Source organism: Carassius gibelio, chromosome A14 (assembly GCF_023724105.1).
Source record: "Carassius gibelio isolate Cgi1373 ecotype wild population from Czech Republic chromosome A14, carGib1.2-hapl.c, whole genome shotgun sequence".
Lineage (NCBI taxonomy): Eukaryota > Metazoa > Chordata > Actinopteri > Cypriniformes > Cyprinidae > Carassius > Carassius gibelio.
Window position 1 is genome coordinate 17,423,650 of NC_068384.1, and position 25,202 is coordinate 17,448,851.

Genomic DNA, 25,202 nt, shown 5'->3' on the forward strand with positions numbered 1-25,202 from the left:
ATTTCGAATGGGTATCATGATGCATCCCCTAGAGGGCGCTTTGGGGAATGGTATACCCTTGCCGCCATGCTGAAGGGAACAGTGCTTTATTGGCTGAGCTAAGTCAAAGACCCAAAGGAGTCCTCCCCCCTGCACAAGCAACCTAACCATAGACCAGAGCTTCTCAAGAATGGAGGTCTTAACAGGAGAGTGGAAGCCTAAGTACATTTTTATTCAGGCCAGCATCCAAGGAGGTTCACAGAGAGCCTAATATTAAGAGCTAACTAGCACAACACAAAACGGCAACACATCATACTAAGGCCAGTAGCCAAGGAGGCTCCCAGAGAGCGTAACATCCTAGCATACTACCCTACTGCCTAGTCGAGCTCTAGGAGCAGAAGCCTCAGCATGACCACTGTGGGATTACAAATGTATAAAATGTTACATTTAGGTTCCACTATAATAGTAGACATTTTGGGGAAATAAAGCTGTCATCCAAGAAGATCAAATCAGGAAAATCAAGTGTCTGAGACATTAACCTTTTGTCTTCATGCACTTCTTGATGATTGGGCAAGGTCCCAAGATAAAGGTGCCTGCGAAACTCAAGGCACAGCTGTGCCTTTGTTTCTATGATAATGTGAAGGCATGGGTGATACTGTCAGGCACCTCTGTATTTAAATGACACTGTTATGCTGACAAGATCAAATGTATATAAACTACAATGTATTAAGGACTAGTTAGACTTTTGATGACTACAGCGTCATGCAGAGCGTTCTCACTAAAGAATTCTGCTGAAGATTACCCAAGAGTCTCCTGGTCTTCGCTTCTGAGTTTCCAATACCACTCTCAAAAAAAGAGCAGGCCTAACTATGCCCAGCATTCAGAATATCATGTAAGGAGACTCACAGAGAGCTTCCAACTCACAGATGTTGTCCTAGAGGAAATCTGTCGAGTGTGGGACTCAATGAAGATAACTCTCTGTAGTGAGAGAAGGCCTGATGACCCTCCAAGTAGATGGACGAACTCTAGGAGTGGAGGCTTTAGCTTGACAAATTTCTAAAATAAGAGGAGGTCTAACTACGCCCTTAATAGCCTTAATAGCCTACAACCTGCAAAATGATGTCTTAGCAGACCACTGGAGAGTGTAGGCCTTAATAAAGATAACTCTCTCAAATGAGAGGAGGCCTTGATGATGCTCACAATGGCCAAGGAGGCTCACAAAGCCTAGCAACTTAGCAAATGCAAACTGAGCTCTGGAAATGAAAGCTTCAGCATGATGACTCTCTAAAGTCAAGAGGAGACTAACGATATCCTATGGTCAGTCCTCAGTAAGATAACGCTCTCCAGCAAGAAGAGGTCTAAGGCTGATGATACACGGGTCAACTTTATGAGCAATTTTGCCATGCAACTTTGTTGGAGCAGTGTTAATATTTTAGATTAGTCATGGGCCCTGTTTCTCACCTGATTGCCCATTGACAGCAACATTAACCAAAGTTGCCCAGCAACATTGTTAAAAAAGTCGCCCCGTGTATCATCAGTGGCTCACAGATAACCTAGTCAACTTGGCAGACCTACTCTGATTAAGAGCAACAAAGCACTCGGCACGTGACCTTACCATGAACATGGATTTTAGAGAAGGCATGAAACAATAGCGCATGCTCTTACCATAAGCATGGATTTTAGAGAAGGCATTTACAAAGGATGTTCACAGAGAGCCTACTGTATAACTCACAATAGCTTTTGTGGCAGAGCTCTAAGGAGTGAAAGCCTGAAGAAAAGATAACCCTCTAAAGTGGGAGGTTTAACAACTCTTACTGTAGAAAAGAAAGCTCACAGAGAGCCTAACAACTTAGGCTTCTACCTAACTACAGCACTTTTCTGTCCCTAATTACTCAGAACTTGACACATTAAGAACAAGGAGCCAAAATATGAAAACTTTTTGACTCGTCTGTGCTTTGCCTACAACCTCTGTGCTTAATCCTGCCTCCCTGCATAATGGCAGCCATAGGACCTGATCACGGGGTGCAGGCACTCAACTCTTATCCCTCAAGAGAGAATCAAGCCCAAGTGGAACCAATTACTGCGACTGCATCACGCAAAGAGTGCATTTAACCTCAAAACATGCTATTTCAAACGACAGATTCTATTACTCTTTAAAGAGTCATCTGAGAACAGATGCCAATGAATCACTGTAAGTGCCTTAAACCCCTTTGAGAACTGAACGTGCTTGTGCAAACAGGAACTACTATCCCTCAGGAGACAGCAGAAAGGAAGAACTTCCTACCTGTCTTTCATAGTAAGTCTTATGAAAGCATCATACTTAGCACATCCAGCTTGCTCATAGAGAAGACAGCATTCCACGCAAAAACTCATTCCACATCCCTAGAGAATAGGAATGAACTAAGCTTTCATTGAGCTTTTCATTTTTCATTTTCATTGAGAAATCCTTTCAGTGCACCCATTCTGCTTCCTTGGGAACTAAATGCACACTGTAGTTATTGTGTGTGGATTACTTGTGAATTTTATGTTTTTATCAGTTTGGACTCTTATTGTAACGGCACCCATTCACTGCAGAAGATCAATTGGTGAGCAAGTGATGTAATCTGCAATCTGTACATGAAGAAAAAAACGAATGAGGAAGAGTATATGGGTACATTTTTGTTTTGGGGAGAACTATTCCTTAAATGGAACGATTTCTTTGTAAACATATAATTTCATGTAAATATATGCTATTTATTTTTATAAAAATATCTGTAGGCCAGATAAACATTTAATTGATGAATTTTCCAATAAGATAAAAGTTGTCAGAAGTCACAAAGCTTTATAAGTAAACCACATGTATATCTGACTTGAATCTCTCCCATTACTTACTCATTAATGTTGCATTTATATTATGAATTAATCCATGTCTTTTTTTGAGAATGCTAAAGATACCTGCCAGTTGGTGTCATTTACCCAACAAAGCCAATTTTAGACTCATTTTGGACTGACACAACTCTCTTTTTTCCTCACAGGTGAGTACACTGTGATGACGGCCCACTTCCACCTGAAGAGGAAGATCGGTTATTTTGTGATTCAAACCTACCTGCCGTGCATCATGACCGTCATCCTGTCCCAAGTGTCCTTCTGGCTGAACCGAGAGTCTGTTCCGGCCCGGACTGTTTTTGGTGAGTTTAATCTCTGAGTGAATCTCAAACGTAAGTCACAAAGAATGATCTGGGTTTTTGACATACTTAAAACTTTGGACGCTACTTCAAAGAAGTGAAATATGACACCATATCAGTATAGCAAAGGCAAAAGTAAAAATGCTGTCGAGAGCATAATTAATTTTGACAACTTTAAGAGACTTCAATGAGCATGTAGTTCTTCCTCAGTTTTACAGGATTTCACATGGCTCAAGACCCCTTTTTTGGTTAATTGAAGCCTATTTTTGTGTGTATCGTTGCTTAAGAATTCAAATATGAGTTGTTTTATTATCATAAATAGACAGTAATAACCATCATATGGTGATGTCTGAATGTAATGGTTGATTACAATTGCAAACTTTCCACACAGTCACTGTTGCTGATTTTCTGACTTTATATAGGATTTTCTGATGCACTGTTGGCCCCCAGCCGAACTGATGCAGAAAGTCTGCATATATTAATTTACTGTGAGAGATTAATGGAGGACTAAGGTCACACTGAGCTGAATAAAGAAGTGGAGGCATGATCGTAGATTAAAATTGACGTGGCTGATATTGAGTTTAGATTTACAACTCTAACAATGGATATATGTGCTCTATGTAGTGTCTGTCTATATATAATTTATGCATGCTGTTGAACAAATTAACTGAGAAATATTCATGGTATATAAAAATCTCAGTTACCATAGTTACCCATTAATTTCTAAGCAGAAAACGGAATAGATGTCTTGGCTCAAAGTACGAAAGAAAGAAGTTTTGGTGCTAAAAAATTGGAGCATGTTTTCCAGTTTAGACGTACACCTGATTCTAGTCTGATCAGGTTAGACTCTATGACCTAAGTTGGTTATTTTAGGTATTGAAAACATCCAAAATGTCGCTGTTCTCCAGGATCATTAGAAACACTGTTGTAGCTGAAGAAGTGACTTTCAAGCCATAAAATGCACAGGGAGCCCTGGGAGCCTCAGGCTCCAGAGTCTTCTGCCCTAGATTATAGACTTTTCACGGGGAAACCGGTCCTTTCTGAGAATTTCTGTGAGGATTTATGGAGCTCAGGTACGGAACAATTCAGTTACCGTGGAGATTTCCTGAGCTCTGTGTTGCTAAGCAGGTAACGCTGAGGAGATGAGCCCATCTGGCATAGGTTCAGATGTCTTACTGCCCCTGCCGTCTGTCTCTTTCTTCTTGCCTGTGTCTTTATTCTTTTGTCTGTATCTCTCTGTCCCCTGGAGTCTTTCTGGCAGTTCTTCAGCTGTCCCAGTCACTCTTTCTGTTCCTTATCTTTCTCGCTTAATCCGTCTATTATGTGAGCCTTTTAAACAACCTGCCATCAGGCAAATGTTCAGAGTTAGTGCTCCCAAAAGAGATCTTGCCTTGTCAAATAATAACCCTGAAAAGTCAGTGTATTAATGGGGTGCATTAATTGTAGAACCTGAATTTGTGAAAAAGCGCTATGACATTTTTACCATGTCGTTGATTGCCTATTAGAGTTTTATGAGGTGTTGAGATATCAAGGTGAAATAGAGAGAATGGCATTAAAATGGAGCTCAGATAAGCATGAAGGCAATCGAGAGCTACATAATTGAAAACTTGCTCCAGGCTAAATAGCTCTAGAGCGTTATCTAATGTATACTTTATTATGAGACTTGTACGTACACTGTTTGTTGCATTAGTAAAGTATTAAAGGATTAGTCCAGCTGAAAATGAAAATTCTGTTCGTTTGCTTACCTTCATGTTATTGCAAACCCATATGAGTTTCTTTCTTCCGTGAGACACAAAAGCAGTTATATCGCTGGAATGCCCAGAGTGATTTTCATAATGGGACTGGGGCTTTCGAGCTCCAAAAATAACAAAAATGCACCATAAAATCATTCCGTGTGAGTCATGCATTATATTCACTAGTCCTCTGATGTGATGCAATAGCTTCGTGAAAGGAGTACACCAAAATGATGAAGCTGTTTGAGGAAAATCTTGCCATCAGCGACAACTCTCAAATCTTCCAACAAGTTCAGTTCAAATATGGTGTCAAAAAAAGCACATTGCACCACAGGTTTGACGACAGTGATGACAAATGTCTTGGTTATTCATGTTATGAATGATCGCATTGTGACAGATTTTAAGTTAAAATGTTTTTTTTTTCTTTTTTTTTTTGGGGGGGGGGGCTGTGAATATGCTAATTGCTAAACAAAGCTGCCATGTGACTTTAGAAGACTTGTAGTGCATGAGTCATGTTGTCTAATTCAGTAGCAATTTGTTTGTTAATTTTGGATATTGATAGCAAATCAGTGCACATTTATGTTTGTTGAATGGTAAAAAGCATCCATTTTGCAGTGCGTTTCCCAAAAGAATAGTTAGCTAACTATTGTCATTAATTCCATTGATCTCTATTGGTAATGTTGGAACTTACGACCATAGTTGCTTTTGGGAAATGCCCCTGCCTAGCATCTTATTTTGTGCTTCACAGAAGAAAGAAAGTCATACTGGTTTGGAGCAACGTGTGTGAATTAATCAGAGAAGAATGTTCTTTTTTTCTATGAAAATGCATTCAAATGCTTAAAGGAAATGAAAGCAACATTTAAAAGAATAGTTTACCTAGAAATTAGCATTTTACTCACCATCAAGCCATCCAAGATGTAAATTAATTTGTTGAAATGTAGCATCACTTGCTGAGTAATGGATCCTCTGCAGTGAATGGGTGCCATCAGAATGAGAGTCCAAACAGCTGCTAAAACATCACAATAATCCAGAAGAAATCCTCATGACTCCAGTCCATCCAACCTGATCTCACGGCAATTTGTACATTTTTCACAAGGTGGCTTATTCGTACGAATTCGTACGACCACACTCGTACAAATTCATATGATTATTGCCAAATCGTACGTATTTTACGAGTTGCACAATTCGTATGAATTTGTACGAATGACCTACACCTAACCCCGTCCCTAAACCTAACCGTCACTGGGGTTTAGACAAATCTTATAAAATCGTACGAGTGAGGTCGTACAAATTTGTACGAATAAGCCACCTTGTAAAATACGTACGAATTGGCCGTGAGATAGCGTTGGTCCATCAGTTAACATCTTGTGAAGCGAAAAAGCTGCATGTTTACAATAAACAAATCCATCAAGACATTTTTAACTTCAATCCATAATATAGCTTTGTCTGATGCAGAAACAAACTGATCTACATTTTGGATGGCATGAGGGTCCGTAAACTTTCATTATTAGGTTAAATATTTCTTTAATTTGACAGTGGAAAAGAAAGTGTCTGGTCTCGCCATGTAAGATGGCTAAGCTAGGTTTATTTGCAGCTTGGTCAATAATGATACTTGATGGAAACTGAAAAATTATTTCACAGAATTCAGTCATTCTGCTGGTCACTGTGCTATTTTATAACCTAAATTTAGGATGATGGATTTTCAGAGGGTGTTTTGCTTCTTTTAAAAGTGCCAAAGAAAGCATTTGAAGTCGTTTCAGGTAGTTTGGAGTTTCCTTTCATCTCCCTGAAGTGCTGAAGTGTGTTCTTTTACATTTCTCTTCATGCCAAAATTGATACTTCTCCATCCTGTGGTCTAGAGTCTGACAACATCTCTACGAATGAGATGATTAAAGATTTGAACATTTCAGTGAGCAAATCACCTGCTACCCAGGCAATCAGGGTTTCTCCTCCCTGTACACCTGTATAATAGACTCCATATTCAATAAATTACAGTATAATCTGCTATACTTGATTTACCCTACAATTAATGACTGTTGTGATGTTTAAATATTTAGATTAATTTACATCAGGTGTCTTTTTACTGTCTTTTTTCCCCCATTACAATAATAATCACATATCTGTTGCACTTTAAACTACTACACTTGACTAGTATTTATTTATTCATTCATTTATACTTCCCTAGATTTAGTGATGAATGATTATTGTGAAGTTTAATATAAAATAATGATTTTGCTAAAGTGTGTTGTCTTACTGTAAAATTGTATTATTAAAATATTATTTTTATTTTTATTTAAATTAAAATCATAACTTTTGCGCTTTAAACTAGTACACTTGCCTAGTTTATTTATTTATTTACACCCTAAATGTTATTGATTAATGACTATTGTGATATTTAATATAAGAAAATAGTTAATTGCCCAATTAGTTGTGAATTAGTATGTCTTTTTACTTTAAAATAAAATTTTATAAATATTATTTTAATCATATTTTAATAAAATTATAATCACATAACTGGTGCACTTTACTTGCCTGGTAACCATTTGCTTTAGCCATATTTTGAGAAGTAGGCCTAATGATGTGGCTCACAATGACTAATCATTAAATGTCTCTCCACTTCCTGTGTAAATGTGTTCTCTATGATATTTGCAGGCTGAAGTAATGCACTTCCTACGATTTGTAATAACATTTAAGATGGTCAGTTGAAATGTGTCCATTGTGTGCAATTATATATCTCCTTGGCCTTTCACTTTTACTTTAACGTCTTTTTTAGATTTTGACTGCTTTGTCACTGGATGGATACCTGCATTATGGCTGAAGGTTTCTGACAGTCAGGGGAAGGTGATCCATCCTACACTCACTATCTGCACTTCTCTGGTTGTCAGCCCGTTTCAAACTGCTGTCATGCTCGTCCCACCTGGGATTGAATACTGAAGAGTTTGACGGCGATGGAAATTAATTGGAGGCATTTGTTTATGTGCATGTTCACGATTGGCATCCCCAAGCTTGCCGTCTGTCAGGCCGATCTGTCATTGCAGACCTGGATCAGGCACAGGTTCCTCTCCAGAATCCTTTTAGATTTCACAGAGTCTCAGCTGAGAGCATTCAGAGCACTGCAAAGTGAAAGTCGTGAAAGTGCCGGCATATTCTCATTAAGGTTATTGCCCCCCTCAAAAACAGATTCATTCAAGCCCTTCATTCACTCAAGGCATTTTCTAAAAATACTTTTTATTACAGTAAACACAGCAGAGCTCTTAGATGGTGACAGAAATGTAAAAGAATGAGAACGATCCAGGCGTTAGAGGCCAAAGGTTTGTCTTGTGTTTGATTAGGAATGATTAGGAAACCATGTGGTGCACTGAAGATATAAAGGCAGGGTCCTTACAGACTAAAGCATTAGAGACGTTTGGTCTTTCAGAGTCACTGAAGGTGAAGTAAGTCATATTTGTTAAAATACTTTCTCCCGTGACACAGAGGATGATGTGTTGGTGCTGATGTAAAAAGCCCTATTGTGCTTAATTAAATAATTGTTTATGTGATTGTTTGGTTAGTTTTATGTATTTATTTATTTATATGTTTGTATTGTCCAACCAATTGGAGATGTAGAGTGTTTTTGTGAACCAGTTTTGATCAGGAAAAAAAAAATTAGTTTTGTTTTGTTGTTTTACTTTATTTTATGATTTAATTTTATTTAATTTTATTTAGTTTACTCTTGTTCTTGTTCTGTTCTATATGACTTTTACCAACAAAAAGTGACATAGAAAATTTAAATCAATATATTGTTTTCTGTGGGTGAGTAAACAAGATGATTTTCACATCATTTAGAAAGAAATATTCTAGGCTACAAGCTCCAGTTCTCGAAAATCCCGGGAACCATTGTTCTTTATGTGTTTTATGGCCTTATTCAAGTGTTTTAACAATTTTAGTTTTTCACTAACCACGCATAATATTTTTTTTTCTCAAAAACACAATGATGTACATACATGCATTTCACATATTATTATAGCCCAGTTTGTGCTGATTACAGTGAGATTAGACTTTACCTATTTAGATATTTATAAGAAACTGAAAAAAGCACCAATGTCAGGGCATGACAAAACTTCTCCAGGCCCCAAAAATACCCTTAGACTCCAGAGGGTTAAAAGTAACTCAAAAGTAATGTAACATATTATTTCCATAAAAAGTAACATAATACGGTACTTTTTTAGGAAGTAATCCAATGTTGTAATGCATTACTTTTTAAAGTAACTTTCCCCAACACTGTTTTGTATTCCTCTCAGGTGTGACCACTGTACTGACTATGACCACTTTGAGTATCAGCGCCCGTAACTCCCTGCCAAAAGTAGCCTACGCCACAGCCATGGACTGGTTCATCGCAGTGTGTTACGCCTTTGTCTTCTCCGCCCTGATCGAGTTCGCCACCGTCAACTACTTCACCAAGCGGGGCTGGGCTTGGGATGGCAAGAGTGTGGTCAATGACAAGGTAATGATCATTAATCATGTCCCAGCATGCTTTGTGTTGTTTGGGTGGGGTGGCGTATGGATTGCATTGATGGATGTGGTAACAGTCCAGTACATTTTTGAGTGATGTCACGGGGCAAATTAATTGACTGATGGTAATTCAAGAGCACATCATGTTGTTGTGAATTTGTCTGGTCCACAAAAAATTTAGAAAAAAAATAAAAAATATGATCACATAGATATCTCAGTTGTTCCTCCTACACAGCAATGCGATTATCCCTATAAAGCCTACAGTATCTAGTACATGCCTTCTATCATCTTATAGACAGTTTCTACTTTTTTTTAGCAAGTAAAAGACACAGTTGTAAATCTGTCCACATTTAGCTCGTGGTTCACATGTCTGTTCTATATAAAATCTTTACTGAATTTTATAAAGTAAATGTTAGAATAGCTTTGATAGTGTTAGCAATATTTTACGATATTCTCATACTGGACTTTAGCAATTTATGTTTATTTGATTATCCATACATATGTACACAAAATGTTTATTTCTCTCAAATATTGTTCACAAATCTGTCTAAATCTTTGTTAATGAGCACTTCTCCTTTGCCAAAATATACATCCACCTCACAGGTGTGGCATATCAAGATGCTGATTAGACAGCATGATTATTGCACAGGTGTGCCTTAGGTTGGCCACATTAAAAGGCCTTTCTAAAATGCGCAGTTTTATCACACAGCACAATGCCATAGGACCTCCACATCCAGCATCTTCACCTCCAAGATGGTCCCAGACCGGCCACCCGGACAGCTTCTGCAACAGTTTGTTTGCATAACCAAAGAATTTCTGCACAAACTGTCTCAGGGAAGCTCATCTGCATGCTCGTCGTCCTCATTGGGGTCTCGACCTGACTGCAATTAATCGTCGTAACCAACTTGAGTTGGCAAATGCTCACATTCGATGGAGTCTGGCACTTTAGAGAGGTGTTCTCTTCACGGATGAATCCCGTTTTTCACTGAACAGGGCAGATGGCATGTATGGTATTGTGTGGGTGAGCGGTTTGCTGATGTCAATGTTGTGGATCGAGTGGCCCTTGGTGGTGGTGGGGTTATGGTATGGGCAGGTGTATGTTATGGACAACGAACACAGGTGCATTTTATTGATGGCATTTTGAATGCACAGAGATACCGTGACAAGATCCTGTGGGCCATCTGATGTGCCATTCATCAACAACCATCACCTCATGTTGCAGCATGATAATGCACAGCCCCATGTTGCAAGGATCTGTACACAATTCCTAGAAGCTGAAAACATCCCAGGTCTTGCATGGCCAGCATACTCACCAGACATGTCACCCATTAAGCATGTTTGTGATGCTCTGGATCAGCGTATATGACAGCGTGTTCTAGTTCCTGCCAATATCCAGCAACTTCGTACAGCAACATTCCACAGGCAAAAAAAATCAACAACTCTATGTGAAGGAGATGTGTCACACTGAGTGAGGCAAATACTGAGTGTTTATATATAAATATATATTTTATTTAAAATGCATATATAAAAAATATTTTTTTCTTTTTCTTTTTTTTTTTTTATAGAACAATCAGAAAAGCTTTACATTTTATAAAAGCTCAGATTGGGCTTTTGATTTTTTTTTTTTTTTTTTTTTTGCCCCATGAGCTCCATATTCTCATACACCAGACTGAGCCAGAAAAGCCTGATGTATCAAATGTGATACTCAAAAAAAAAAAAAAAAAATTATGCACATTTTTTTTTTTTTTTTTTTTTTGTCAAAATATTCAATGAATGTTTTCGAAAAAGTTGTTTTCTTCAGACAGTTATTTAATATGCCAGGCTTTATGGTGTTAAACAGAGACTTTTACTGAATTGCTTGGTTTCCAGATATTTCTCCTGAGAAACAGGCCAGAATAATCTTTCCATATGAAATATTTCTTGTCAAATTCATATATTTGACAAAAGTTTTTTAGGAGAAACATATGAGAAAAAGTTGATACCTAAATGAATTTTTATATAAATAGTCCATTATTTTCTTTTTATATTTTATGTTTTATTATTGCATTTCCAATATGTTTCTCCATTTGATTAGGACACAAAGCAGTTTGTGTCTCATTATGCTTTAGCTACCTTTTTTAAATAGATGGGGGTTGATTTTATATGCTTAACAACAGCACTTCATAGTGTCTTTTTCTGTAAAGTAATTTTTTTCTCCAGCAGTTCCCTGATATCCTGCCTGTAAAGCCATGCTGATAGAATCGTATGCCGTCTATGATACATTCAGCTTGCTGTATTTCTGCTCCAGGTCAGGGTGAGATAACTACACATTACTCCATTATGATCTTATCACGGAGCACTGCAGATTTTCACTCATATCTTTTTCATTTGAGCCAGAGTCAGTGTCATATTAAACAGATTACTCATCTTGATCTTATTAAAACCGATTCATTAGCAATTATTCATGCAAACAATCTGAACTGATTGATTTTTATAGTTTGTAAAGAAAATGTGAGTGGTGCTTTATTGTGTAAAACTCACTGCCACTATGCCATGTTGCTCTGGGAGGTTGCTAAAGCATTCTTATGCAGTTGCTTATTAATTCTGCAGTATAGGTGTTGCTTTGGGTTGCTAATGTGTTCTAACTGTTGCTATAGGGTTGTTAACAAGTTTTAGGTGTTGCTATGGCATTGCTATGTGGTTACTAACATGTTACCAATCTGTTGCTATAGCTTGCTAATGAGCTCTTTGTGTTTCTAGGGCATGTTGTAGGTGTTGATGTGGATTGCTAATGAGTTCTAAGTGTTGCTCGAGTGCTGCTATGTGGTTTCATAACATGTTCTAGGCATTGCTATGGATTGCTAATGAGTTCTAGGTGTTGCTAGAGTGTTGCTATGTGGTTCATAACATGTTCTAGGCATTGCTATGGATTGCTAATGAGTTCTAGGTGTTGCTAGGGCATTTAGGTGTGGTTGCTGACATGTTTTAGCTGTTGCTTGGGTGTTTGCTAGATGGTTGCTTACTGTTGAGGTCAAAAATCTCTATGATCATATGGTCTAGATATGGATTATAATGCAGATATCGTGGGAAATGTCATGTTTGAAATAAATGTTCATGAGCAAATAGTGTGGGAAAAGTTACACCCCAAAGTGTAATAGTTAATCTTAGAGATTTTAAAAACTCGATAATGAGAGAAAGATGATCCAAGACCAGTATATACCGGACATTTGTTTGCAGACAAGATTTATGACAGCACTGTCAGTTAAAATTAAGCCCAAGCAAAACTGCATTACATGCTATTTTCCAGTCAAATGATTTTAATGACTATTTGATTTTAGTGATTGAAAGAATTTTTGTAATCCAGTGAAGCCAACCCTGAAATGTACTGTCAGCCTGTCTTTCACACAGACTTATCGTCGTCACAACCACAGAATCCAGTCTTGAGTCTTATTCTCATTATCTGAGATTGATTAATATCAGTTTCATAGGTTCTCTTCCTTCCCCTAGTCAGACTCTGTAGCACAAGATCATTGCTTATTCATAAGCTTTCAAATTTCCACAAATCACATTCTTCCCACTAAAGGTCAGTCAGCCAATCAGAAATGACAGCCTGTAGAATTGGCATGTTTATGCAGATTTTGGCAATGTCTTCCTCCGTCAGTCACAGGGCCTAGATGTCCATTTCTCGGTTCAAGTTTTTGATGTCTAAATCTGATGCACTTGAAATAGATCTAATCAGTCGTTTATTACCTGTCAAGATAATGTAATGCTTTCACTCCAAGAGGAAGAAATACAAAAATGTTTAATTTCTCTTTGCCATATTGCCAATAAACCTGTTTTTAAATTTAGCATGATTGTGGCATAAATGTTGCATAATTGTGATTAAAGTATCACAATACAGTGTGTGTGTGTGTGTGTGTGTGTGTGTGTTTAAATGGCCAAAATATGCTTGATATTTATTTATTTAATGCTAAATAAACAAATATTTATTATATATTTTAAGATTAGAGATTTTTGGCTTATTTTCTTCATACTCACTTCACATATACACATTGTGTCTCACTTGTTTACTCAGCATCCACCACATGAATTTTCTAAAGCAACGTATAAATAAATGATTTAAGCATGAAATATGCTGTGTGGGGTTTTAACTGCCATTTCATTCGTTTCACTGAAGGCTGTTTGAAATGATGTGCTCACATTGTGAGTGTTCACTTAAACATGCACAGCTAAAGAAGGTTATATATGGCTTATATTATGGTTTTAGATGCAATCAAACTTGGTATTACATTTAAATCTGAATCTCAGCCCGACCAAAACCTTTAGGAGATCTTCACTGATTTCATTCAAGGTATCCAAACTAGTGACTTCTAAGGAGTAGCAGGCTGTCAAACTCATTTCCAGTGATCATACATGAAGTCCTGAAGTTCAGTAATGTTTGAGCTGACAGTGTATCAAACACAGTAACCATCCTGTGTTTAGACTGATGCATTACTAGTTCCTGTCAGTCTCTTTAATTACCACAGCACTGTTTCCAGTGGCGTCTTCATCAGAGAGAGGTGCTGCTCTCGGGATGAGGGGGAGGTGGAGGTCTGTCTGAGGCGTTTTGAAACACCAGGAATGAGAGCATGGCCTGCAGGCATGTGCTGATAACCCAGCTGGAGAAACAGACTGAACGCTCAATGCATTCACATTCACCTGAGCAAATAAGTTATGCTTCACTGCTGTGTCATCTCGTATCAGTCGGGCCAGGACTTTGTGTTTAAAGTAAAAATCTTATGTATGGTAGTGGTGTTTTAGGATTGTTATAGTTAACTAAAGTAAAAATTATAAATTGAAATAAAATAAACATTAACTGAAATATGTGTTTGTGACATATCAGGACACAACTCTGTATAATGACTCGGGTATGACACAGGTATTACAAGGTGAAGGTGACTTATGAGGACATAACCCATATCCCCATTTTTCAAAACACTTATAAACCATACAGAAGGATTGTTTTTTTGTTTTTTTTGTTTTTTTGAGAAAGTTAAAATGCACAAAGTTTCCTGTGAGGGTTAGGGTTATGTGTAGGGTTGGTGTAGGGCCATTGAATATACAGTTTCTACAGTATAAAAACCATTACGCCTATGTAACTTTTCACAAAAACAAACTTGCGTGCGTGCTTGCGTGTGTGTGTGTGTGTGCGTGCATGTGTGTGTGTGTGCATTTTCATTTTAACTTTTTGTACTGAAATAGCTAAATCTAAAACTGAAATAAATATGCATAAATATTTATAGATAACAAAAAAAAATTAAATTACAAAAACAACAAAATGACTACAACTTTAGTTAAAAATAAAAAATAAAGATTGTAATATTAATTTAATATTTTGTATTAATTTAATATACTTTTATATTAATATTGCTTTCTGTATGTCCGTTAACTTTCAGAAAAAGCATTACAAAACAAACAAGCAAACAAATAAATACCAAAGTATTTAAATTAATCAATAACTGAATACGACTTAATAATAATAATGTCATATATTACCTGTATTTAACCTATATAACCCAGGCATATCTGTGTGAATTTGCATGTGTGTGTGTGTGTGTGCACATGCTAATGGAGAGAGAAAGTTGTTATTAATGGCTGTTTTTCATGTGTGGGATCATGTTGTTTTTTTCTGTTTACGATCTGCGCCGGCACAACTGAATTTTTTCCTCCTGCTGTTTTGACAAGAACTTATTGAATCATGAATCTTCCCCCCATTCTTCATCATGAGTCTGCTCATCCTCGACACCTCCAGTTGTCCCATCAACTCCTCATCATATTACCGCTCATGTTTTACAACTTGGCTGGTTTTCTCTGGCAAGTGGATGATGTATAAGACTCACAGGCTGCATTCCCACAGTGTCTGAGACTGAGACTGTCCGGTTTGTACAACAGGAGACTGGAGCAGATTGAATACTGTCAGTGTGGACAGTAGCCAGTCGTCGTCTTTAAATCACGTATGCTGTACAAGCTCATAGAGAATGTTAACTAAGAGGAGACACAGCTATTTAGCATTGTATTGGCAAGGCAAACACATTAAATATAGCTTTATAGAATAATATGCTGCAAATGTCAATGCATGTTGACTTTTATAAATCTTGTTTAATTGCAGAATACACAGTGAAAAATTAAACTACCTAATCCTTCACTGTGTTATTGTAGTATTATTTATAGTAGCTATATATGTACAGTATATACAGTACATACACACACACATACATATATTTACATATATTTTACTTTAGTCCTTAGTCCCCAAGAAAGGCATGCATTTTTTACATAAAATGTGTCCTGCTTTGTTGCACTTACAGAAAATAGTTTTAATGGTTTTAGTTTTAATATTTAGACATTATATTTATGCATTTTAAGATTTGTACCTTTAATATGTTGTTGTTGTTGTTTGTTTGTTTTTTGTCCACATTTGCACATGAATAGTCTTCTACCTATTTATAGATTAGATAGAATAGTCCTTTTTTGTCGTTATTTTAATTTTCAACACTTTTTAATATGGAAAGTTTGTCGTTTCAGAAAAAATGTATCGAGCAGATTTTTGCTTAAAACGAGAAAAATATCTGCAGATGGCAGAATGAATAAATAAAAAACAAAAACACTTTCTTATCACATTGATACGTGTTTTACTAGATTTGAGCAAAAACGTAATTTTGTTTGTGTACATTTTTCAGAAAACTTACTTAATATTTGAAGTATTTGTGTTTCTCAAGTAAATATATTTTGATTTAAGAATGATTAGATATTTTGTACTGGAAAACAAAACAAAAAATAATTTATAAAAAAACAAATAAGTATTCCAGTGTAGCTGTTAACTCCACAGCAATCCCCAACCCCGTCCCACTAACTGGTTATAAATTACAGTTTTCGCTCGCTTTCATATACAGTATAATAATCAAATTGTGTCAACAGAATTGCATTAAGCACCCCACACGACAGACAAATGTATTCCATTTTAAAAGTGACAAACTCTCTTTCCTTACAGAAGAAGGAGAAAGCTTCAGTCATCAAGAAGAACAACGCCTATGCCGTTGCCGTAGCGAACTACGCCCCCAACATCACCAAGGACACGGTCCTCCCCACCATCGCCAAGGGAAGCATAGCTGAACAGGGTAAGGCCAAAGCTGATGGGAAACCAGCCGAGGCGAAGAAAACCTTCAACAGTGTGAGTAAAATCGACCGCATGTCCCGTATCATGTTCCCAGTTCTCTTCGGGACATTCAACCTGGTGTACTGGGCAACATATTTGAACAGAGAACCCGTGATCAAAGACATGATGCCCTCTTATTAGACGATGTCCAGGGATATGATGGGATCCATTAAGCAGGACTAAAGACTAGGCCAAAACCACCCAGGGACTGAATATATTCCCGCTTCGACGCTCTTTCCCATCTGCTCCACACAGACGTGTCGTGGATTGTTGCAAGATGCCTTTCTATCTCTCTCTCTCTCTCTCTCTCTCTGTCATTCTTTTCTACAGCTTTTTCAGCAGTGCTTTTGAAATGACATTTGCCTTTGTATATATGTATGTAGTGAAAATGACATGTAATGTTTAGTTTGACGTGTTTCGCTCTGTGAGAATCTGACTTTGGACCTCTATCTGTGATATAGATTAGAAAATTATAGTGATTTATTTATTTATTTGGTGTAAAAGGTAAACTTTTTGTAATGTGTTTGTTTTTAAGTATCCTATTCATATATATTTCTTTTTTTCTTTCTTTTTTTAATAAGACCAAGCTCTTTTATGCTCATGGTCTGATATTTTGTGCTGAGCCCCAAACATATGAGATCAACCGTTTACACACATCACTGTATCTTTACTGTAGGTGATTTTATTTTCTTCTATTGAACCGGGAATGTTCCTTTAACAGCATTTTTGCAAGATCTGTTTACTGTCAGATTTTTGACTCTACATCCCTTTATAAAGGTCTGTAATGCAGTAGCTTTAGTAGCATCAGGGTTGTGTGAGAAGCTCATTCAACCTGAACTCTGAAGTTAAGAAGAAAACACAATTGCATGCCATATTACTTCGATTACTGTGTCCTGTTTTTTTTTTTATTATTATTGAAATAGGACACATTATGAAAGTAATATGGCATGGTTTATTCTTTTTTTTTCAGAGCTGGAGCAGTTTGTTATATTTTGATGGATAAGGAATTAGGAATACACATTATAGTCTTAAAGGAATTGCTCACCTAAAAATTTTAATTTGCTGAAAATCAACTCAGGTCGTCCAAGATGTATATTACTTTTTTTCTTTATCAGAACATATTTGGTAACATTACATCACTTGCTCAGTAATGTATCCTCTGCAGTGAATGGGTGCCGTCAGAATGAGAGTCCAAACGGCTGATAAAAACATCACAGGAATCCACAAATAATCCACACCACTCCAGTCCATCAATTAATGTCGTATGAAGTGAAAAGCTTTGCATTTCCAAGAAACATATCCATCATTACTGTGTTTTAACTTTAAACCATAACATTTGGATTGTTCTTGCTTTTGTAGACTGCAGATGAGGCAACTTTTTCACTGAAGAAAGTGTATTATTTTAATCATAGATTTGTTTCTGTTTTTTACAAACATTGTATATTATATATATTGTGTATTGTACATTATGTATTATTGCATATTATTGTGATGATGTTTCTATCAGTTGTTTGGACTCTCATAATGACGGCTCCCATTCACTGCAGACAATCCATTGGTGATGTAATGCTATATTTCTCTCGATCTGCTCCAATAAAGAAACAAACAAATAAATCCACATCTTGGATGGCCTGAGGGTGAAATACTTTAGGGACATTTTCATTGTTTGTGTACTCTTACTTTAAGAACTAGCCTTAAGAAAGTAAGTTTCATTCCATAAAACTTTAAATGTAACTGGACTTGGTGCTTCATGATTGTTCACAAATGCACTATTTTCTAGGCATTTTTTTTCTTTCTTTTTTTATTATTCTTAAATTAATAATAAAAAAAATAACCTAATAAATGACCTTTCCTCAAACCTTTCCATCGAAGATGAAGTGCATCATTTTCTATACTTTACTCCTTCTCCAGGTGTAATGAGAAAACACAATTATAAGACATCTGTATATGGCCTTCTTAAAGAGTGAAAACACTGTGGCTTTGTCGCACTTTAAGAGCTTTAAGCAGCCTGACACAAGCGGAGCTATTCGTTTTTCAACTAATTGCAGCTGTTTGGTGTTGCTAATGATGCAGAAATGACCCACTTCATCTTTCATGCTGGAGCTAAGGAAATTAGTGAACATGTTAAACAATTATGTGTGTGTGTGTGTGTGTGTGTGTGTGTGTATATATAATCATGATGATTTCATGTTCAGTAATATCCTGATTTCTCCACTGTGCTTTACTGTTATTGGACACTTACGGATGATGATTTTTTTTGGACCAAAAGACCGAAGTGCTTCAACTACTGCATGTTTACTACAAGTTTACCCTCTAAAATGAAGCTAAATATTCTTAAAATTGAGTGTGTTACAAAAAATTATATTGTAACTTCATATAAATGTCACTGACTCTGAATTCTGAAAATTTAAATTGCCTATCACAGAGATGACAACACATATATACATATTTATTTATTTATTTATTTGTATATATATGTAAGGAATATTTATGTAGGTGTTGTTGTACACTTGTGGGTGATTTACCATGAGCCTGTTTTATGTTGTCTGTTTGTACAGTTTTATACACAGAAAAATAAGCATTGCAGAATTTTCAGGCAAGCTATTAAGTTATTTATTTTAAGGAAAAGATGTATGATTTTCATTTAAGAATGCTGCAGCATTTTTGGCTGTATAGAAAATGATCAAATTGTTTCAGAATGATATACATACAAACATATATATATTGTTTTTGTTTTCTAATATGTTGTTCTTATTAAAGTGTCCATATATGTTTCTCAGTATTTTTAGCTAAAATTTATTTTAAAATATATATTTATTTAAATATATGCATATTAATTTATCATCTTTATTTATCAGTATTACTTGATATGCTATCATCTTTTTTTTCTGCATGATTTTAATATAGTTTGAAGCTCTGCTTTAATTTCCACACTGCTTTGATTGTATTAAATGATGGTAGCATCTTTGTTATACATAAACTGTATGAGCAATAAAAAAAGAAGAGGAGAACATGTAAACTTCCTGGCATGGAAAAGAGCTTTCCACACACAGAATGTATAGCTCTCTGTCATTGTCCTGCTGAAAGACGATGCAAATACATCCTGAATGAAAGTTTCATGTGCTGGTTCATGTTTTCAGATGGGATGTTTGAATATTGTAGGTGATTTCTTTCTTGATAGGTGCTACAGTACAACTGATATGTCAATCAGCTTTTAATGATAGCATTATTATTTAATGTATTGCATTCAAAAATTAAATTTTGGTCGCATTTAGGCCACTTACATGATGCTCTAAACCCGTATGCTGTTATATTATTTTTATTTTATTTTTTTGCATTTTTTTTTATGTGTACTTTTTGGAGTTTGGACAGACATGATTACTATGAAGCTGCATGAAGATCTTTCAGAAAATCTTATTTTGCTCTTTTCGGGCAAAATACTTGCATACAGGTTTGGAACAACATGACGGTGAGTAAATGACAGCATTTTCACTCTGGGTGAATTATTCCTTTGATTGAAAATGTGAGGAAGAATCAATGAGTTGTATGTCTTTAGAAATGAATCACCAAGGCCGGCTAAGTACTCACTAATGTCTGTTATATAATTAATATGTTGTTTCCTATAATGTAAATGTGAATTAAGGCACACGACCAACAACTGAATCGCTTTAGTCCTTTAACTGCTGGGACTCATTTTCTAAATATTGGTACTTTCTCTTTCAAACCTCATTCTACTTACTCTTTCAACAGCTTCTTGCTAAATAAACAACTGGAACAAATATATTTGTGTTTGATTCGTTTATTTCGATCTTTAGTGTGGCTAAAACACATGCTGCTGTACATTCTTTTTCTGAAATTTGTCATTGTTTTGTCCCAGGTTGCATAATGACCACATCTTAATAACTACCTTATAACAATTAATAAGCAGCAAATTTGGGAGTTTATTGAGGGAAAACTCTTAATCAATAGTGAATATGTGTTCCCTAATCAAAAATGTTACCACATAAATTATCTTGTAAAATACTGTATAGAATGACTGGACGCATCATTAGCAAAAGATGCAAGTGGTGTTTCTTCTTCCGTTTAAAAACTGATTCGATTTTATAGAAAAAAAAAAAAAAAGAAAATGTTCTGTGAATTTCAGTTTGAAATGGCAAAGTAAGCTAATTGTTACGTTTACATTAATGCGTGGTAACACTTTAGAATAGGGAACACGTTCACTATTAACTAAGAGTTTTGCCTGAACAAATTCCTAAGGTAGTTGTTAATTTTAGGTACAGGGTGGGTTATGGGATCTAAAATACGGTTATGCAGAATAAGGCATTAATATGTGCTTTATAAGTACTAATAAACAGCCAATATGCTAGTAATATGCATGTTAATAAGCAACTAATTAATAGCTACAATTTAGTCCTTAAAATAAGTCTTACCTTATGCATTTACCAGAAACTTTGGTAGCACTTTATTTTACAGTCCTGTTCCTCATGTACATACTATGTACTTATTATAGTAGTTACAATAACTATGTAATAACTAGGTACTAACCCTGAACCTACCCCTAAACCTAACCCTATCCCATTGTAGTTACCTTGTATTACCAGAACTTTCTTAGATAAATACACTGTAAGTACACTGTAAGTACATGTATGTACACGTACTGTAAAATAAAGTGCAACCGAAACTTTTATCCAAACAACTTTAGAACAGTACAGGAATAGTTCACCCTAAAATTTACATTTGCTTAAAAAAATAAAAAATAAATAAAGTACTCATTCTCAGACCATCTGAGATGCAGATGAGTTTGTTTCTTCACAGATTTGGAGAGATGTAGCATTACATCAGTTGCTCACCAAAGGATTCTCTGCAGTGAATGGGTGCCGTCAAAATGGGAGTCCATTGAGCTGATTAAAACATCACACAAGTAATCCACACAACTGCAGACCATCAATTAATTTTTTTGTCAAGTAAAAAAAGCTGCTTGTTTCTATTAAATAAAGCCATCATTCAGGCATTTTAAATTTAAACAGTCACTTCTGGACAAAATTCTAGTTTGTAATGGGAGAGTGTGTACATTTTCACCAAATGTTCATTATTCCTTTAAAACAAGAGCTTACGCTTCAGAACATGGGCTCATGGAATTACACCATTAGATGGGATTTCCCTCCAAGTCTTTCTTGGAAGGGTCAGATAACAAAATAGTATGAGCATGACACACAATACTTCAGCTAAATCCCCATTCAGAGTGATTTTAGTGGAGGGGGCTTCTCTCTGCACTGCAGCTTAACTCTCATCTACTCCGAAGATCGAGATCCACCGTCAATCCATCAGACAATTCCATTAGCGAGACACTGAGAGCAGGAAGTTAATGGCCAACGATTTTTAAGCCAATGCCTCAATTATGTCAATAATGGTTTGAGTCTGGATTTATTTATTTATTTCATCCCTTTGTCTTGACATCAGTTAATAAAGTGCACAGTCTTTGTCCAGAGCACAGCATACAAAATCTGAAACTTGTCAAGAACTTTGTCTGGATCATATTAAAAGAAAGAAATAATGAGTTTCATTTTTCTTTAACAGATAAAACAGCCCATGTTTAGGACCATTATGAATATTTATATATTAAATTATTTTGATTTTTTTCTTTTTTTTTTTTTTCTTTTTTTTGCATTGCTGTGCATTTTTTGCAATTTTTACCCCTGAAATTCTCATTCCAATAAATGCAAGAAAAATATAGACCTTAAACCAACAAACTTTAAAATAATTGTAAGATTTATGTGTTTGAATCACATATTCATTTTCCATCCATTTATATATAATATAATATAATATAATATAATATAATATAATATAATATAATATAATACAAAACTGTTTCTGTTGTGTGTGTGTGTGTGTGTGTGTGTGTGTGTGTGTGTGTGTGTGTGTGTGTGTGTGTGTGTGTGTAAGACTGTTTAAGTGTTAAAGTCAGTTTATTAATACTATTACAGAAATCTTACCCGTTTCTTTAATGTTTTATTTATGTAGTATGACTGACAAATGTGCATTACAATTAGGTTATTAGTTTATGTTTTAGTTTAAGATAAAATGGATGGACATTATTTATGGGAATTTATATGCAATGCATTCAAATACATAAATCTAACATTCAAGGCTAAATATTCTTTTAACTGCACTTTCCTATTAGTTGTGTTGTCTTTAATTAAAAAGAAAAAAGATGTATTGGTAATTTTTACTGTAATGAAATGCAACTGAGAATATTAAATATGATAAATTATCATTAAAATGTGAATGCAAGTTATCTTAGTCATCTTAAAATCGGATTTTCTTCATGAAAGAGTTATTGATTTTTTTGCTTTTTATTTGGGGTACAAAATAAGACCGAGACATTTGTTTCATTTCGTCAGATTCACCTTTTGTTCGTCCCTTTTATGGGATTTAAAAAAATATATTTTTAGAACCCAACCTGTTGTATTGGTTGTCAAACCAGATTGCAGAACAAGGCATCCTGGGTTTTTCATACGTGACCTGGCATCACACATGAAATTGAGGGCAGAGAAATCCAGATGAGGTCTCGGTTCTGACAAGGCTGCAGTTTTCCAGAGCAGCACCAGACGGTTTATTCTGACTGATTAAAGAATAACCCTTAAATGGAGTTCTAAAAATGGGTGAGGAGGAAGAGGAAGAGGTCGTTATCCTTCATCAGTCTGCAGAGGAAGGGCCCGATGACAGTGAAAGATGGCTCCTGTCTATCAACACCAAGGATTACGGCACTTCATTTAGGCTAGAGAGAATTTATCTATTGACATTGTCAAGCTGCACATTTTACAGTTTATTTAAGCCTAAACCAAATAATTTTTCAGCATAAAGTTAATCAGTACACCTACATATTAACGTCAAAGGCCAAATTCACTCTGCTGCTACATCTGTCAATGGCTGTTTAAAGTTGCAGGGCGTTAATATGACTTCACATCTACAAAAATCCCTTAAACAGAATCTTAATATCACGTTTTTCTTGCCAAAGTCAGGTTCCGCTAAAGTAGCGTTTGAGCTTGTTGACTGAGACTCTGTTAGAAGCCTGTGAGGAATTGCCTTATAAGAATCAAATCTTACTAGCAAATGTGCTGCTAGCATTAAGAATTTCAAGATCTTCTGTCCTTCTTTAGAGGAATGTGTGATTGTCATGTATTTCACAAGGTCGTATAGGTCAAAAAAAGCAATTATGTAAGTGTGCTTGTGGAGATTTTCCTCACCCTTGAGAAAGAAAGGAATTTGCCGCCGTTATTGCAGTGTGGCTTTGGTTTGCTCTCACCAGGGACTTCATATGATTCTCACTTGTGACATTTTTGAAAATGTCACCATGAGGAGGGAGTTAAAGATAAGATTTCATACTCTGAATAAGCCAAGCAGCAAATCCAAATTTAAGGACTTAAAGCTCATAAATAATGATTCGTCAAGTTCAAGTGATTCAAGTGAAGTCACGTCAACACAGTTCAAAATAACCGTTTTATATTCGCATATATTTTAAAATGTTATATTTATTATTATCAATGTTGAAAACAGCTGCCTCATATTTTTCCTGGACACCATAATACACCTTTATTCAGGATTATTCAAATAGAAAGTTTATATATATATATATACATATATATATATAGTAACATTATAATGTATTCCTTGCTTAATGATTTTTTTGTATTTAATTTTTTTTTAGACTTGGACTGATATATACAGTATATAAATAATGTGATAATATAAAATAATTTAAATAATATAGTTTTTATCTGACTAAATTATGGCTCCAGCACACAATTGTTTCAGTCAATGTACTGAACTGCTGCTTTAACAAAGTGACAGTTTGAGTCAAGTAATTTCTCTACACAGATTTCTCTCTTCCGGTTTTTCTATGTAGACTATTTTCCTCCTCTGAAATGCAACACTATGACAAAGTGAGATCCGTCCCTCATAAATAACTGCAAACTCTTCCTCATTTATCCACCGAACGAGCACAGCAGCAGCCCGCCGTACGCCCAGCGAGAGCCGCCCTAAACAGATTGTTGTCTTTGTGCGTCAGCTGGTGCTCGCAAATAGAAGAGTCATTTCCACGGATGTGATAGATGCCTGACGGTTAAGATGTCAGCAGCATAACAGATCCACCCATCTGCTTTTAAAAAGCTCTCAAACGTTTTTGTGTAGCTATCACCACTATCTGTGGCCTTTCTGGCGAATGCACTGTGCTTCAAAAATGATTGGCTTCCTTGTGTCTTTTTTCTTTTGGCTTGGCTAGGTTTGTTATCGAATTCTTTTGGGGATTGAGTGACTGTGTGAGATGGATCTCCATGACCGATCAACAGAATGCTTCTTGGCCATTAGCTGCGAGCAAATTAGTGCTGCTATGGTTTTGTTACTGCTTGTTTAATAGACTACATTAAAGATCCATTTAACCAGATTTGTAGCTAAACCAATGGCTTGACTGATCAGCACCCTGCCATTTTAATTTGTTGATTTAATGGAAAACTAAGTGAAATGGAAAGGCTACTGTTTCCGCTGCTCTATCAAGCAACCTAATGAAAATAATGGCAAATGAATGTGTGGCAGTTTACTTGGCTTTAACGCCACGAGAATGAAACTATAATTAAAATTTCACAAGCTCAGTTAATAGGG

General features: G+C 35.8%; 1 protein-coding gene across 2 annotated transcripts; it reads left to right on the top strand.

Annotated features, from left to right (window-relative positions):
- The first annotated feature begins 1,169 nt into the window (after positions 1-1,169).
- On the top strand, positions 1,170-20,322 carry LOC128027687 (gamma-aminobutyric acid receptor subunit alpha-2-like). Of its 2 annotated transcripts, none has more exons than XM_052615497.1 (3): positions 1,170-3,146; positions 9,157-9,359; positions 16,380-20,322. In XM_052615497.1, the coding sequence occupies exons 1-3, from the start codon at positions 3,008-3,010 to the stop codon at positions 16,680-16,682; spliced, it is 645 nt and encodes a 214-aa protein (XP_052471457.1). In that variant the 5' UTR covers positions 1,170-3,007; the 3' UTR covers positions 16,683-20,322. The 2 variants fall into 2 exon arrangements, with proteins under 2 accessions (XP_052471457.1, XP_052471456.1); XM_052615496.1 differs by having other exon boundaries at positions 1,254-3,146; positions 16,377-20,322.
- Positions 20,323-25,202: the final 4,880 nt, after the last annotated feature.

Coding starts and splice junctions, on each gene's coding strand:
- LOC128027687 (XM_052615496.1), top strand. CDS start 3,008: ATGACGGCCCACTTCCACCTGAAGAGGAAGATCGGTTATTTTGTGATT. Junction 3,147..9,156: donor TCCGGCCCGGACTGTTTTTG/GTGAGTTTAATC, acceptor TATTCCTCTCAG/GTGTGACCACTGTACTGACT. Junction 9,360..16,376: donor AGAGTGTGGTCAATGACAAG/GTAATGATCATT, acceptor CTTTCCTTACAG/AAGAAGGAGAAAGCTTCAGT.